At 47.9% G+C, this 16,744-nt stretch overlaps 1 protein-coding gene across 1 annotated transcript; it reads right to left on the bottom strand.

Annotated features, from left to right (window-relative positions):
- Positions 1 to 2,211: 2,211 nt before the first annotated feature.
- Positions 2,212 to 7,624, bottom strand: CLPP (caseinolytic mitochondrial matrix peptidase proteolytic subunit; the record flags this gene model as incomplete). Its single annotated transcript, XM_084250544.1, has 6 exons — positions 2,212 to 2,576; positions 4,559 to 4,664; positions 5,622 to 5,809; positions 6,646 to 6,742; positions 7,283 to 7,354; positions 7,439 to 7,624. The coding sequence occupies 6 exons, from the start codon at positions 7,622 to 7,624 to the stop codon at positions 2,401 to 2,403; spliced, it is 825 nt and encodes a 274-aa protein (XP_084106670.1). The 3' UTR covers positions 2,212 to 2,400.
- Between the last annotated feature and the right edge of the window lie 9,120 nt (positions 7,625 to 16,744).

Here is a 16,744-nt window from a genome sequence, read left to right as displayed (position 1 = left end):
CTCTTAATGGTAGAAATGGCATAACACCATTTTGCAGCCCTTATTGGAATATTGGGGCACTAGAAAAGGATTCTCGACTTCGTGGGGAATAAAAGGGCCAACTGGATTCTGTGCCTCCTGCTGGAGGTACACCCCCACAGCTGGCCAAAAAGCGGGGCCTGAACCCGATTACACTGTCTAGGTTTATGCACCAAGTCACAGGAAATACCGAGGGCAGATGCTGCAACCCTTCAGTTTCCAGTCATCAGTGGCAAATGCGACAAAACCAAGTACGTGTTTCTCCAACATGGGAATTTCAAGGAGCAGAAGAGGGAGAGGTTGAAAGAATAAGGGTAAGTGTATAGTTACAGCAGACATCTATAATTTCAAGCAGCACAGCAATGGCTGCTCCTTGTTTGGGTCCTGATTTGAATAGTTGACCTCAGCAAAAAGCAGTTAGCTGTTTCACCAACAAAATGGGCTTATTCGGAAACAATAGGTAATATGAAAAGTGAACCTCATGGCAATATGCAGGTGCACTGCACTAGAACTAAATCCAGGGGTCCCTTCCACAGCCTTGGCTCCTGCTCTGCCCATGACTCCCTTCTGCTGGGGTGAGGGGGCAGCATCACTTCCCACTCGAGACACAAGCTGTGCGCTATGTTGCTAATTGCAAGTGTTCGGCCCACCTCTAGCTTCCCAACTTCATTTAAATAGTTTCTCTGTCTTGAGTTTCACAAAACACACTAAAAATTTTTGGGTATTGGTTGAACTTTTGACCATAGTAAGTTATTACTGTTATTTTTAGATTTGAAAATGGTATTGTGGGTGTCCTTTTAAATATCCCTGGTCCTTTTAGAAATACATGTTGAAATAATTACATGAAGTGAATGCTGTGATTTGCTTCAAAGTAATCTGGGACTGTGGGGCACAGGGAGGGACAAATCCCCATTGGCCATCAATTGGGACTTACTGAAATACTGCTAAGGGTATGTAAGTGCTTATGAAAAATTCAAACAAAATGCAACTGATAAGTAAAAATGTCCTCCCTATTGAAAATATAAAACAAAAAATTGACCCTGATTTTCTCTCCAGTGACAGCCTCATGTTCTGCTTTCCTTTATAGTGTAATTCTTAGAAAGACTTGTCTAGTTCCATTTTCCTGCCTTCTCTCTGGTTCCGCTCCAGTCTGGCTTTTGGTGCCTATAGTACTGGAGGTGCTCCTTTCAAGACTGCCGGTGATTCCACCGTGCCAGAGCCAAGTCACTCCTCAGCCTGATCGCTAATTCACTGACTGGCTCACGTTGCCTACATTTTTATTCCTAACCCTAACCCCACACTTAGCTCATCCTCTGTGCTGTCTGAGGCACGTAAAAGGGTATGTGTCTAAAATCATCCTCTGATCCTCAGACCTGGTCCTCTCCTGGCTCCGTTAATGACTCCATATTTGGGCCAATATTTTTTGGAAATAATTTTTCAGATGTCACATACCACCTATCATCCCTGCCTTTACAACCTTCCTAGAATCTGACCTCTTGTTACCACCTGGCAGGGGCCATCAGCCTTTCTCTAGATTATTCCAACAGCATCCTTACTGGTCTCCAGGTTTCTGGGCTTGCTATACTCCACCCACCCCCACTTGGGAGCCATAATTACCCTGTTCTCTTTTCTCTTCTCAGACCCTCCCATGGTGCACTTTCTTTCTCACTAAGACCTACTAGACTTTGTAAGATCTGCACCCCTCATGTATCTCCTTTCCGTTCTCATCTTCTGTACTCACTCTATTCCAGCCACCGCAGTCTCCTGGTAGCTCCTCCCACACGTCAGGCACAGTCCTGCCACAGGCCCTTTGCATTGGCTATGCCTGCTGCATGGACTGCTCCGACCCAAAATACCAACATGGCTTCATCCCTTACTGCCACAGGTCTTTGCTCAAGTGTCACCTTGTTAGTAGGGCTTTGTTGGGAACCACAACTAAAACTGTCACACACATATTGTGATTTTTTTTTTAACGGTTAACCCTGACAAGAATAAGTTCCTTGAGGACAGGGCTTTCCATGTTTTCTTCACACTGTCACACTGTTGCGACCTCTAGAACATGTAGAGTGGGCTGAAGTTAGGAAGCTGAAGGTCAGAAACTTGGGGTCAGGCTGAAAGCAGAAGGGGCTTGGTGAAGGGCATTCACGGTAATACAGTGGCGGAGCAGTGAGGGAAGGTGCCAGAGGCGGGGAGGAAAGACTACAAAGATTTAATTTAAAATCACAGTGTCTTAGCAAGGATACTCATCCTCAGGAGCACCCCCAAATCCACAGTTCCTTAAGGGCTCCCCCAGGCTCAGCAGCGAGGGGTGGCCAGGCTGTAACCTTAGCATCTGGCAGTGCCTGACCCCTCAACTTTCCTCTGGGGGATGAGGTCCAGCTCTCAGGTGCTTGCTGGGGCAGGTTCTGCTGTCGCCACCGCTGCTGCCACAGGCTCCTTCTGCACCAGCTCAGGCTCGTCCTCACCATCCTGGGGCGGGTGAACCAGAACCTTGTCCAGGATGCCGAACTCCTGGGCCTCCATGGGACTCATGTAGCGGTCTCTCTCCATGGCCGACTCTGCCAGGGCAAACAGGAGGCAGGATTATGTTGTTAGGAGCAAAGCCCTGGGGCCGGCTTGTGCCCACATTCCTCCACTTCTTATCTGTGTGATCTTGGCCTCTATTTCTAGACACCTCAGTTTCTCCATCAGTAGATTACAGACACACCTCAAAGATATTGTGGGTTTAGTTGCCTTCCACCACAGTAAAACATGTTGCAATAAAGAGAGTCAAGCAATTTCTGTGGTTTCACAGTGCATCTAAAAATTCTATTTTATACTATACTAGGGTCTATGACATGTGTGGTAGCATATGCCTTAACTAAAATAAAAGAACACATATGCCTTAACTAAAAAATGCTTTATTGCTAACAAAATGAGAATCATTACCTGAGCCTTCTGCGTGTTATAATCCTTTTGCTGGTAGGTTTTGTACAAAATGCATTTTCTGCAAAGCTCAATAAAATGAGGTATGCCTACAGGTATACCTGTTTCAGTTTTTCTTTTTAAGATTTATCAATATATAATATGCATCTAAAAAAGGACATGGCTCTTAAATGGACAGTGTGATAACTTTCAGATCGAACCCACACGACCAGGATATATTTCCTTAGGGGCACCCCAAATCCAGAGTTCCTTAAGGGCACCCCCAGGTTCAGCAGTAAGAGATGAGCAGGCTGCAACCTTAGCATCTGGCAGTGCCTGACCCCACACCAAGAAAGGACCATATTTCTATAGCAGCATTGCCAGACTACCCCCCAGGTCTCAAGATGGCCCACTCACCAACCCCACCTAAGAGTAACTACTATCCTCAGAGACCCAATGGCACAGACTAGTTATACCAGGTTTTGTTTTTTAGCTACAGCCTGAGTAAATCAGAGTGTTTGCTCTTCTTTCTACTCAGAGTCACTTTTCTGAGATTCCTCCAGGTTGCCACATCACGGTCCATTCTCTCATTGCAGTACAGCACAGTCCCACGACACTTCAGCTAATAGCGGACCACAGAGGTGACAGGGGTCCCAACAGGATATACCACATACGTGTGTAGCAGGCTATCCCATTGGGGTTTGTGTAACTGCACCCTATGACATTTGGAGAGTGACATGGTCACCTAGTGACAGCATTCGCAGTATGTGACCCTCTGTAATTGACAGGTAACTGATTCCACCATGTGAACAGACTACCAGCAGCACGCTTGTCCTAATGCTGATGGGCATTTGGGTATTTTCCAGTTTGGGGCTTGTCCAAACAGGACCGCATTAACATTTCAGTCCAAATCTGTGGTGGACATAAGCACGCAATTCTCTCGGTTATTCACTGCGCAGGGGAACTGTGGCATCGCGCTGCAGGCTCAGCCATAGCTGAGAATCAAACAACTTCCCAAAGCGGTTGCAGCATTTTCACCCCTGCTACAGTGTGAGTGCTCCGCTGCACTACGTCATCAGGGCAGTGGTGCTAGTATTTTACATTTTAGCTGTCCCAGCAGACGGAAGCAGAATCTCACTGAGGCTTTAATTTACCTCTTCCTGATAACTAATGAAGTTATTAAACATTATCACTAACAAGATGAGCATCTTTTCTTGGCCACTTGAAAAATCTTTGGTGAAGACCTTGTTCAACCCTTTGACTTAATTTCAATTAAGTTTTTGTGAGGATTCTGTATGTTGATCTTTTTAAAGTGCCTAGAACAGGGGCTCTCAAATACGGGGGATTCTGATGTCCAGGGGACACGGGGCAATATTTGGAGACATTTCTGGTTATTACAACTGAAGGGTGCTACTGGCATCTAGGGGGTGGCAGCCAGATGGGGACCCCTGCTGTACATGTGGTTCCTCATTGACTAAGACTGTATACATGACTATATACACCAAAAGAATGATCTGGAATGAGTGTCACTGGTGCTGAGGTTGTGAGGGTCTGGCTTTGCACAAATCTTGAAATATACATGTGTTAGTTAAAATAAGGGGGTGGCGGGGTTGGCGCTGGGGGAAGGTGCACTCACCGATCACCTGCAGGCTCTGTTTGGTGTGCTTGGCGTAGATGCTATAGAGCTGCTTCTTGAGTTTCATGATCTCCTCTGCCTGGATGGCGATGTCTGTGGCTTGCCCCTGCAGGGTATCCAAAGCAAGGACGGGGTAAGAGTGAAGGAGGAGGAGTCAGTGTCAGCTTCTCACAAGGAGGCTGGAGATGGGGACCCTGGGCTTCAGACTTCTGGTTTTCAGGGGATGGGACGGGGCTTTGCGAGTCCCTCCACATTTTGTTTCTTCCTCACCACCACCATGAAGGCTTCCTGTATTAACTATACAGTCATGTATCACTTAATGACAAAGAGACGAGGGATGTGTTGTTAGGTGATGTCATGTGTGAATGTCAGAGAGTACACAAACTTACTTGATGACTGTCTAGTAAGGTTTGGACCACTGGTGTATGTGGTTCACCAAACTGTATTTCAGTTTCCCGAAACATCGTTAAGCAATGCATGACTGTATTTTCTTCTTTTCTTTTTTTTTTTTTTTAAGATTTATTTATTTATGCATATAAGAACAGGGTTACAGGCCAGAAGGTTGTGTCTTAACCCCTTGCGCCACCAGGGATGCCCCTATTTTCTATAATTGGAGTTTCACTGACTGAAGGATGGGCCCACCTAGGGCCACCTATTCTTAGGGATAGCAAACAATTGGCCCTGCCAGGACACCTTTTAAATGCAAACTAATCAATCCAGGCATAGACTCCCACCCTCTCCTTTGTGGACTCTCACTCTCAGAGACTCTGCCAACCTGCCCAAATCCCTCCAGGGTCAGACTCCAGAGAACTACACCCCAGAGCCTGCTGGAATTACTCAAACTCGCCAGTCCCGTGCCTGCTTATCTGGCCTTGCTCATTCTTTCCCAGAGAAACTTCAGTAAAGTTTCTTGCCCATATTCTCCTTCCACTCCCTCCACTTTCTGACTGTCTGTGGTGCCTCCTTGTGTGGCCCTGCATGGTGTGGCAAGCTGCCTCTTCTTGGGAACTGTAGCAAATTCTCTTTGCAATGGTTTCTTAAGCTCCCAGGGCCAGGCACTTACCCGGGCACCCCCGGAGGGCTGGTGGATCATGATGCGTGAGTTGGGGAGTGAGTGGCGCATGCCTGGAGTGCCAGCAGCGAGAAGCAGAGAGCCCATGCTGGCAGCCTGGCCCACACACCACGTGCAGATGGGGTTCAGGATGTACTGCATTGTGTCATATATGGCCAGCCCTGAGGTCACCACGCCACCTGTGGGGTTGGGGCACAAGTGAGGGGATTTGCCATCTCTTCCCGCCACTCTTTCCCTACTGCAGTCCTGTCTCTGGGGAACACTGGTGTAGAGGCAGCCCTTTAAAGCAGAGGTAACAAGTGCAAAAACCTCCAGGGGCTAGGAAGGTGACAGAAACAGGTCCACAGGCCAGAAGAGGGCAAAAAGTAAACTCTTGATTAAGGGTGACCTGACTGTTGTCACATGTCCACATGGGCCCAAAGGAATGAGATCTGCCAAATTTTCAAGAGAAACGAGAAATCAGGAGAGTATGATGGGTAAGAATGAAGGCCCTGGGGTGAGCGTGCCTGGGTATGACTCCGGCCTGTACAATTTACCGTCAAGGTGACTTTAAGCAAGGTACCCAGCCTGTTGGTGCCATTGTATCTCCTCATAAAAAGGAGAGTAACCAAATATTACCAACCATGGGAGACTGTTGTGAGGGTGAAATTAGTTTAATACGAATGAGTAAAATACAAATAAGTAAAGTACTCAGAAAAGTGCCTGGCACAGTAAGCAGTCAGTCAAGATTCACTATTTTTCTTTTTTTGAACAAGGGATCTACCAATTAAAAAATGCTGACATCCAGGTCAGGTTGGTAAAATGTTATGTGTGGCATCAAAGAGGGGGATTCAGCTGCCTTTTTGTGAACATAGATTAAAAGGAAGGAACAAGCAACTTTTGGAGGTTTCAAGACACTTAGAGAGTCTGAAGGAAGCTCTGCACAATTTTCTTTCCCCAGAAAGAATATCGCTGTCTAACCAAGGATCTTGGCCTTGAGTCACCCAGTGTGACCTAAGGAATGCCCCTGGCTCACCAGGGCTGTTGATGTACATATGGATGGGCTTCTTGTTGCTCTCCGACTGCAGGAACAGCAGCTGTGCTATAACCAGGCTGGCAACGCTGTCATCGATCTGCAAGTGGGGGTGTCCCCAGATTGAGGGTTGAGGTGGTTACAGGAGATGAGACAGGGTTGAGGATGGGGTTAAAGCCCAAGTAAGAAGTGTGGAAAATTCAGAACCAGGAAAGGATGAGGCGTAGGGGGTGGTCGACACCTAGGGGGGTTGGGGCACAGGAAGCTGTGGGTCAGAGGGCTTAGGACACAGGAAGGGAAGGGGTCAGGACAGGTGGGGAGCAGGACGGGAGCCCAGGAGTGAGTAAGGGGATCATAGGTGGGAGAGGGAATCAGAGATCAGGAAGGGAGAAGCAGAGTTTGAGAAAGGGACCAGGAGGGAGCCCGGGGTTGGAGGGGGTGGGAAGGTGGGAGGAAGGTTGGGGACTAGGAAGGGGGTCAGAGGGCTTATGTGCCCAGGAAGGTGGGTGTCAGGTTTGAATTAGAGCGAAGCCTCGGGAGGAAAGTCAGGGGTCGAGGTGGCGGGAGTCAGGGGGTTCGAGGAGGAGGGACACATGGGGTTGGGGCAGGCGCAGAAGAGGAGACGGGCGCCTGTGCTCACCGGACCCATGACGCACACGATGCGCTCCCGCAGCAGCCGGGAGTAGATGTCATAGGCGCGCTCACCACGACCCTGCGGGGGAAAGACAGGGGTGTCAGGGACGGTCGTGCCGCCAGCCCCGAGCCCGCAGGCCGGTCCCCGTCCGGTCCCCTGTACCGTCTGCTCCACCACGATGGGAATGAGCGGGAGAGTCCGGGCCGCCGTCGCGTGCAGGCTCCGCTGCAGGGTCAGGCCGGCCTCCCGCGTCCGCTGCGGGAGAGGGCGGGCGGCGAGGAGAAGCCCCACCGCGGGGCATCTGCCCGCGGCCACCCGAGCCCTCCCGGCTAATACTCCTGGCCACATCCCGCTGCAGTTCTGTCCCCGCTTCCGTCCGGCGATGGAACTACAACTCCCGGCGTGCTTTGCACCCACCGCGCTCGGTCACCTGTCCGCCCGCTTCCGGGAAGCCGGGCGGGCGCTTTGTGGGCGGGGACGGGCGGGGCGGGCGGGGCCAGGCGGGGCGGGCGGGGCCAGGCGGGGACGGGCGGGGCCAGGCGGGGCGGGCGGGGCCAGGCGGGGCGGGCGGGGCCAGGCGGGGCGGGCGGGGCCAGGCGGGGCGGGCGGGGCCAGGCGGGGCGGGCGGGGCCGGGGAGAAAGTGGCGTCTGGGCGAGCCGGTGAGTTTTTAGACTCTAGTTCGTGTCCCTTTCCTGGGAAATTTGTCATAATTTCCTGCTCTCCAGTACCTATTAAAAAACCTCATTGCCCAGTGGGCCGTGGCCTAAGCTAGCTCCTGGCCTGGGGTCCAGCCCCCCAGCACCTCCCCTGATCGTGGGCCGCGCGGGGCAGAGGGAGGGACGCAGGCTGCGGCGGGCTGGGGGCCTGCGGGTGTGTTGCGGGCTTAGCTTGGGAGATTTCTTGGTCTGGAAAGGTTTCTTTTTATTTAAAAAAAAGATTTATTTATTTATGCATACAAGAGCTGGGGTACAGGCCAGAGGTGTGGGGGGTGAGAAGATTCACCAGAGACAGAGTGGGGAGCAGAACAGGCAGACTGACTGAAATACACTGCTATTTCAGTGTATTTAGTGTATTCGCCCGCAAGGGGAGCAGCAGGCGAGACAGGAGAGGTCTGCTGCGCCACGTGGGTTTCTCCCTGGCTGGCCAGAGATCGAACTCGTGCTGCAGAGGCCACGGATTGCTTCACAGTGCGGTGCTCAACCCCTTGCGCCACCAGGGAGGCCCCTGGAAAGGTTTCTTAAGAGAAGCAGATATCAGAGCTGGGCTGTCAAGGATGCATAGGAGTTTGTTAGGTGGTGACAGACATTCCTGGCAGAAATAAGAAACGAAGTGGAAAGGTTCCTTAACTTTTATAAGGATCATTCAGGCTGCTGAATGAAGCAACAGTTGGGCAGGGGACAAGGGTGAAGCTGGAATACCTATGAGGGCGTTATTGAGGGTGGCAGAGAGGACGAAGGAGGTGAAATGTGGTTTAAGTGAGGATGGGCACAGCTGAAACCTGTTTTTCTCCAGATTGTCTCAATGTGTATTCGTTTTCATCTTTCAGTTCAGACATTACCTCCTTAAACATGTGCCCACTTTCCCCCAGAATGTAAATGTTAGGCACACGGTTCGTGCTTCCTAACTGCCCTTTGAACCAAGAGGTGAAGAGGTGATGAGGAAGGTTGAGAGCTGAAGGCTTTGAGGCAGCTGCCTCCCATGCCAAGCCTGGTTCAACCACTGACTTGCTGTGTGGCTGATGTGCATTGCTTATCCTCTCTGAGCCTGAAGTTTCTCATCTGGAGGACGGAGATGATCAAACTAACCCCACAGGGAAGGATTTAAGGATGCAAAAGGCAGCATACTGACATCACCTGAGTTTGAGTCTTGCTCCACCACTTTCTAGTAGTGTGTCCCTGAACCTTAATTTCCCATCTGTAAAATGGGGATCATGACAATAAACAAATCCTAGGGTTGTTGTGCATAAGGTCTGTGGACTGGTGCCAGGACTGCACTAAGTGCTAAGTTTTGTATTAGCTATTGATGTGGATTAGTTATTGATTGGGAAGCCCTGGAGTCCAAGAAGTCCTCCCATATGAGGGTCCATTTGAAGTGGGTTTTCATGGATAGGTAGAGAGTTCACCAAGGAAGCAGTTCCTGTGTACTGATATCTAAACTTGCTCCCTGGTGCCCTAGATAAAGGTAATTTTTATACCTCTGTGCCCCCAGGGGTCCCCTGTCTGATGGGGAGATAAAGCAGGACACAGACAGTTACCACCTTACAGAATTAGGAACAATATAGAGGGAAGGATATGGAAGTGGAAGTTTGGAGGAGACCTTCAAGGCACTCCTGGCAGAAGGCCCAGATGAGGCTTTACTGGGGGGTTGGGCGCTGGGAGTGTTGTTCCTCCAGTAGGGACTGAGAAGGTAGGTGGGCAGCTCAGGCTGTCCCAGTTTCTGCTGTGAGTCAGGTGGGTGGCCCTGCCAGGCTGGTTCCCCTAGGACCTGAGCTCCTGCCCTGCCCTGGGGAGAAGGGCTGGGTCATCAGTTGCACTGCCCCTGCACTTCTCCCCTGGACACTTCCCACACCCCCTGTCTTCACTGCATACCTTTGTTTCACCTGCTGTGCCCATCCTACTTAAACCACATTTCACCTCCTTCATCCTCTCTGCCACCCTCAATAACGCCGTCATAGGTATTCCAGCTTCACCCTTGTCCCCTGCCCCACTGTTGCTTCACTCAGCAGTCTAAATAATTCTTAGAAAAGTTAATTGAACCTAGTCCCTCCCTTGCCTAAAGCCCTCCCCTTGGCTACCTTTCAGCTCTGCTGACCTCTATCCTTATCACCTTCTACCCTCCCTTCCCAGCTTGGCTCCAGCAGTGACACTGGTCAGTTTTCTAGTCCTCAAATACACCAAGCTCCATCCAGCCACATAGTCCTCTTCCTAAATCTACTTCTTTCCCCGAAAGCCTCTACTCAAATGTTACCTCCTTTAGAGAATCCTTCCTTGACACCCTTGCTAATATACCAGCACATACACTCTGGAACGTTGGCCATGTCTGATTGGTTATACAGAGAACTCCATCCATTCATTTGTTTCCTTCTGTATTGTCTGCAGAAGTAAGGTTCACGAGACTAGAGCCTCGGCCTCATTCAGCTGTGTGTCTTACTCGACTTAGCGCGGTGTTTATCAATCTCTTTCGATTAGACTCACAAGGAGAAATACATCTTATATGGTGTCTGAGTACAAAAGAATACAAAAGTTTTATGAAATGCTACTTGTCCTTACTGAGAACAATGTCTTCTGATGGTCTCTATTCTACCTTATCCTCTTCTATATCATTTAATTTAATTTGAGTTTTCTCAGCTTTGGCACACAGTTGACATTCTGGGTTGGATAACTCCTTGTTTCTGGGGGAGGCCATCCTGCATACTGTAGAGCTGTGAGCTGCGTCCCTGGCCTCCACCCACTAGATGTCAGTAGCAGCTCCCGATCACAACAACCCAACATGTCTCAGACATTGACAGCTCTCATCATATTGAAAACCACTGATTTAAGTTAAAGTGGGTAGTGGTCTGAAATGGAAAAAGAGCAACTTTTGAATAGTACTTGGCCACTGTGTAGGCAATCAAGTATTTAAAGTGTGTTTCATCTCTCCAGACTTTGTTTACTTGGTAAGTTCTCAATGAATGAATGTCTTGGATTTTAGCTGCAAATCATCTCACCCTGCCAGTTGTGTGTTTTCACTTGATGGTGAGAGAGAAGTGCTGATTGCCGTTACCTTTTATGACATGAATGCAAGAGAAGCCTATTGAGCTGATAGAAATTGAAAATTAAAAAAAGAAGCAGAAATGCTAAGGGCTGAAAAGACTGGGTAAGTGGATAGGCCCATATATGGCACCTGTACATTGTGACAACTTTTCTGGAAACTAAGTAGCACCAAGTTTTTAGATTTGTACTGTCGCCTTCTATTCATTTTTAGCAAATGATCAAAGGTAAGTGCCAAGCTCACAGGCCACAAGACTGTTTATGGTAGAATTGTTAATATACCAGTTTGTTTCAGTCAGCTATTGCTTTGTAACAAACCACCCCTGCACTTAGGGGTTTAAAACAACCACTTCATATTCTTTATTATAGTTTGGAAATATCAACAGGGCTCAGCCAAGTGATTGCACTCCACATGGGGTTTACTGGGGCTGTGAGATCCACCATGAACAGGCATTTACATATCTGGAGTCTAACCTGTGCTGCTTAGGTATCTCTCTCCATGTGGTTGATTGGGCTTCTTCACAGTATGGTGGACTTTACTTCTCCCATGGCAACTGGCTTCCAAGAGAGAGGAGGTGGAAGCTACCTGTTTTCTTTGAAACTTGTAGTGAAGTCACAGGGTAGCTCTTCTGCCACATTCTGTTAGTCCAAGCAAGTCACATGGGCAAACCCAGATTCAAAGGATGGGAAAGGAAATCAATTCTAGGATGGAAGGAATTGATGATGGCAGTATTCAGAGACAGTCTATCATATGCACATTAGCAATGAATTAGAAGTAAGTATCCGGTAAGGGAACCAAATCAATCATTTAAAATTTAAATGCAAAAATTTGCCAAATAGTTTTATAGTATAATATAACTGATATTTATTGGATGCCTACTCCGGTCCAGGGTTTGTTAGCACATAAATTAAATAAGGAAAGCTTAACTAAAATTGGAGTTGGGAAGGCCTGTAGCAGGTGCTCTCACACATTACCACCCCGCATCATTTTCATGCACTTCTCTTAGTTACATGCCCCGACAGGAAGTAACCCTTATACTTCCAAACAGGAAGTCATCTCATTCTGTCAGCAAAAGTTCCACCAATGAGAAGTGCCCCAGCCCAGCCAATAAGAAGCCATCGCCACCCTGGATTCTTAACTCTCTTTGCCAATGAACTCTGTTTCAGAACAATCCCTCCCCTGTCCCTGTTTATCCTATATAAGAAAGCTCTCTTAGTTTTTGTTTGGATTTTCATTTGCTAGTGCTAAGCATGCATATCCCAAATTGTAGTTCTGTATGCTCTTCTCAAACAAACTCGTCTTGCTAGTAGATTAACTAGCTATTATTTATTTAAAGTCAGCTTAGTTAGACATGACTCTGAGAAATGGAAGCATCAGAGGACCAGTGACTTAGACAAGATTGAAGTGTTTTTCTCTCCAGACTGTAGCCTGAAGGTTGGTTGTCCTTACACTTCCCAAATCTTCCTTGGAGCATTCGATGACTTCCTGTTTGGAAGTGTAAGTTGGTAGGGTGGCTCTTAGCAGGAAGTCTCCAGGGACCTTCTTCCAATTCATACCTCAGGTCTGTCTAGGGCAAGGCCCTTCTTGTAATCATGATCCAAAATGGAGCTTCAACTGAAGGGATGAAGGAAGGCAAGTACAGGCAAAGAGTTCATGCTAGCCGGTCTTGAATGAAGGCTGACATCTACCCATTCCCTTACATCCCATTGGCCAGAATTTGGTCACGTGGCTACACCTCACTGCAACAGATTTTGGGAGGCTTCTGTTTTTATTCAACTGGTATTTATTGAGCACCTGTTGAGCACAGCCCTGGGAGACAGCAGGAGTAATGCACACCAAACAAGCAAATGGGAAAAATCTCAGCCTTCTTGGCCAAGTCAGACTTTGTCCAGCTTGAATCACAATTCAGCTGTACAGTCTCCTCTGCCCACTCCTGTGTCCTTCTTCCTTTCACAGCTGTCAATCATAGTAAATATCATGCTCCCCAAATCCCATCTTAGTATCTGCTTCTGGAGAATCCATAGTGTTCCATTATATAGAAGACCCACAGTTTATTTAACCAGTCCCCTGTTGGTGAACGTCTGTTGTAATGAAAGAATTTTTTGCTCTTATCAGATATGTCTTATAAGAGATCCCTCTGCCTTTGAAAACCCCTGGGTTCAGTCCTTGAGCTTCTTTATCCATTCCTCTTCTGTTATCTCATCTGGCCTCTTGGCTTTAAATACCTGTGTGCCAGATGCCTCCCAAGTTTATCTCTTCCCAGTTCTAGACCTTCCTTCCTTACATCTCCCCTTGGCTGTCTAATTAGGCACCTCAAAATGAATATGTTTGAAGTGAATTACTACCCCTATGCATCACTCCTTCATCCTTCTGCTTGCTCATACCAAACACCTTGGGTCATCCTTGATTTCTCTTTTTTCATAGCACCTGAAATGTAATCTGTTGGCTGTACTTTCCAGGAGTCTTATGACATAATCAATAAAATTTTGGGAGTATAACATATAGTCAGTGAAGTGCACAAATCTTAATTGTACAGCTTGATGAATTTTTTTTTACATTGATATACACCTGTATGGATGGACCAGCATTTATTTGTTCACTAGTTAATGGACATTGGGATTGTTTCCAGTTTGTGCCTATTATAAACAAAGCCACTCTGATCTTTTGCTTGTAAGACTTTGTGTGAGCATACATTTTTGTCTCTCTTGGGTAATTACTGAATACAGGATGGCCGATCATGTGGGGGATATGTATTTAATTTTTTTTTTTTTAAATGAAGAAGGTTGTACTTTTTTTTTTTCTTCAAGATTTTAAGGTGGCGCAGCGGTTGAGTGCAGCGCTATGAAGCTGTCTGCAGCCTCTGTGGCGTGGGTTCGATCCCGGCCTGTTGGCGAGGGTCCCACATGGCGAGCAGACCTCTCCTGCCGCGCCCACTGCTCCCCTCAGCAGTATATTTCATCAGTCTGCCTGTTCTGTTCCCCGCTGTGTCTCTGGTGAATCCTCTCACCCTCTGGCACATCTGGCCTGTACCCCGGCTCTTGTATGTATAAATAAACAAACAAACAAACAAATAAATAAATAAATCTTTTTTTTTTTTTTAAAGATTGATTTATTTATTTATTATTTATTTATACATGCACTGGGTACAGTCAGAAAGAAGCCCGGGAGGGTGAGAGAATTCACCAGAGCCAGAGCGGGGAGCAGAGCAGGCAGAAGGACCGAAGTACACTGCTGAGGGGAGCAGCGGGCGGCAGGAGAGGTCTGCGTGCCAGGTGGGACCCTCCCCCGGTGGCCGGGGAGCAGCCGGGGATTGAACTGGTGCTGCAGAAGCTGCTTGCAGCTTCGCAGCCCAGCACTCAACTGCTGCGCCACCGGGGAGGCCCAATAAATCTTTTTTTTTAAAGATTTATTTTTGCATACAAGAACTGGGTGTAGGCTAGAGGTGCGGCAGGTGGGGTATGTGTGAGAGGATTCACCAGAGACAGAGTGGGGAGCAGAACAGCCAGATCTACTGAAATACACTGCCGAGGGGAGCAGTTGGCAAGACAGGAGAGGTCTGCTGCACCATGTGGGTTAGCTCCCTGGCTGGGGATCGAACTTGTGCTGCAGTGGCTGCTGATAGCTTCATAGTGCTGCTTCTTAATCCCTTGTGCCACCAGGGAGACCTGACCTTTTTCACCTTTAAATGCTCCCCTGAAATCTTGAAATGCTTCATTTGTGCCTCCCAAAGGTCAAAATCCCCAGTATTCTCAAACTCTTTTCAGAATAGTCTCTTTACCTTCTGTCCTCAACAGAAACTGGGTGTCCAGCAAGAATTGTAATCTCTTAAATCGTACCTATTTTGTCCCCCAACTTTTGTGCTACCTGTGGTGAGGTAGATGTCTTTGCTCTATTATTACTTCTTACTCCTGAAAGTTTGTAGCCTTGAATTTCAGACATATTTGCTGCTTGTTCCATTTACTAACTTGCAAGTTATGTCCTTTCATTTCATCACTGTTTTACCTCCTGGTTCCTATTTCCTTTCTTGAAAACTTCTCTGGTCATCGACTAGAATGTCCCCATAGACCAGAGTTGTCCAACAGTGACACTGTTGATATTTGGAGCCAGATTATTCTTGGTCATGTTGAACAACATTCCTGACCTCCACCTACTCAATGCCAGTAGAAACCCCTACTGCCAACACCACCAAGTTGTGTCAACCAAAATGTCTCCAGACAGAGCAAAGTAAGTGTCCCTTGGGGAACTGAATTACCCTTGGTTGAGAACCACTGAGCTTGATGATCCCTCCAGGAATGTGGCTTGTTGTTTAAACTCGTAAATGAATTGTTTAAACTCATTTCTCCCAATGATCTTGTCTGCCACTCCACCTCATCTCCCAGCCCTGTGGTCTCATCTTAGGCCTTGTCATTTCTGAAAACTGCTTCTCTTTTCCTATCCTCAAAACCTTGCTCACCAATATATCTTCTCTTTCTAGCTCATGCCATGTGGTGTTTCTATTGAAACAAGCATTTAGCTCTAGAACTGTAATCCACAAGTCTTTCCCCCACCCCCACTGTCCCCTCACCCAGTTTAGAGACCTGGTCTGCCTTATAAATCACTCCTTGACATTCCACTGTATCTCCCATTGTCTACCTCTTTGTCATATCTATCTGCCAGACCCAGCATGGTTAAAGTCAGTCCTCTGTCTCCTCATCTGTACCTGGTATTGCCATCACCATATTCTCTGGTCTCCCTTGAGATTCTTTTTTTTTTTTTTTTTAAATATATTTATTTACGCATATAAGAGCTGGGGTACAGGCCAGAGTTGCGGGGGGTGGGGGGATTCATCAGAGACAGAGTGGGGAACAGAACAGGTAGATCTACTGAAATACACTGCTGAGGGGAGCAGCAGGCGAGACTGGAGAGGTCTGCTGTGCCATGTGGGCTGCTCCCTGGCTGGCCGGGGATCGAACTCATGCTGCAGAGGCTGTGGATAGCCTCATATTGCTGTGCTTAACACCTTGTGCCACCAGGGAGGCCTCTCCCTTGAGATTCTAGACCACTAATCTGTTGCCTCCCAATCCTACAACATTGCCGTGATCCATTCACTCATGCACTCCCTCGTATGGCAATGCTCTCCTTTCCATTTCCCTTCAAGTCTCCCTCTGCCGCCTCTTAGCTCTTGACCTTGCCGCCTACATTCTGTGAAACCAAAGCCACAGAAGAGAACTTGCATGGTGTCCTGCCTCATCTCCTACCTCCCTGCATCTGGGCCATCGACATTGCTTTCTCTCATTATTGTGACTAAGCTGTCCCTGCTCCTGGCCAAAGCCAGCTCTCCACCTGTGCCCTGGATTCCATTCCATTCGAGTTTCCCCATTCTCTTACAACACGAGGTGTTCCCTCTCTCCCCCATTGCTTATAAACATGTGATCATTTCTACCATCTTAAAACAAGGGAAACACATGATCTAACATTGTCCTCCAGGTACCTCCCATTTCTTTCTTTTTTTTTTAAGATTTATTTATTTATTTGTTTGTTTGTTTGTTTATTTATACAAGCACTGGGTATAGTCAGACGTGTGGGAGGGTGAGAGAATTCACCAGAGCCACAGCAGGGAACAGAACAGGCAGACTGATGAAGTACACTGCTGAGGGGAGTGGCGGGAGCAGCAGGAGGGGTCTGCACCCCATGTGGGACTCTCGCCAGCGGCCAGGGATCGAACCAGTACTGCAGAG

The sequence above is a fragment of the Talpa europaea genome (assembly GCF_964194135.1).
Source record: "Talpa europaea genome assembly, chromosome: 12".
Lineage (NCBI taxonomy): Eukaryota > Metazoa > Chordata > Mammalia > Eulipotyphla > Talpidae > Talpa > Talpa europaea.
This window is presented reverse-complemented; position numbering and strand designations above follow the sequence as displayed.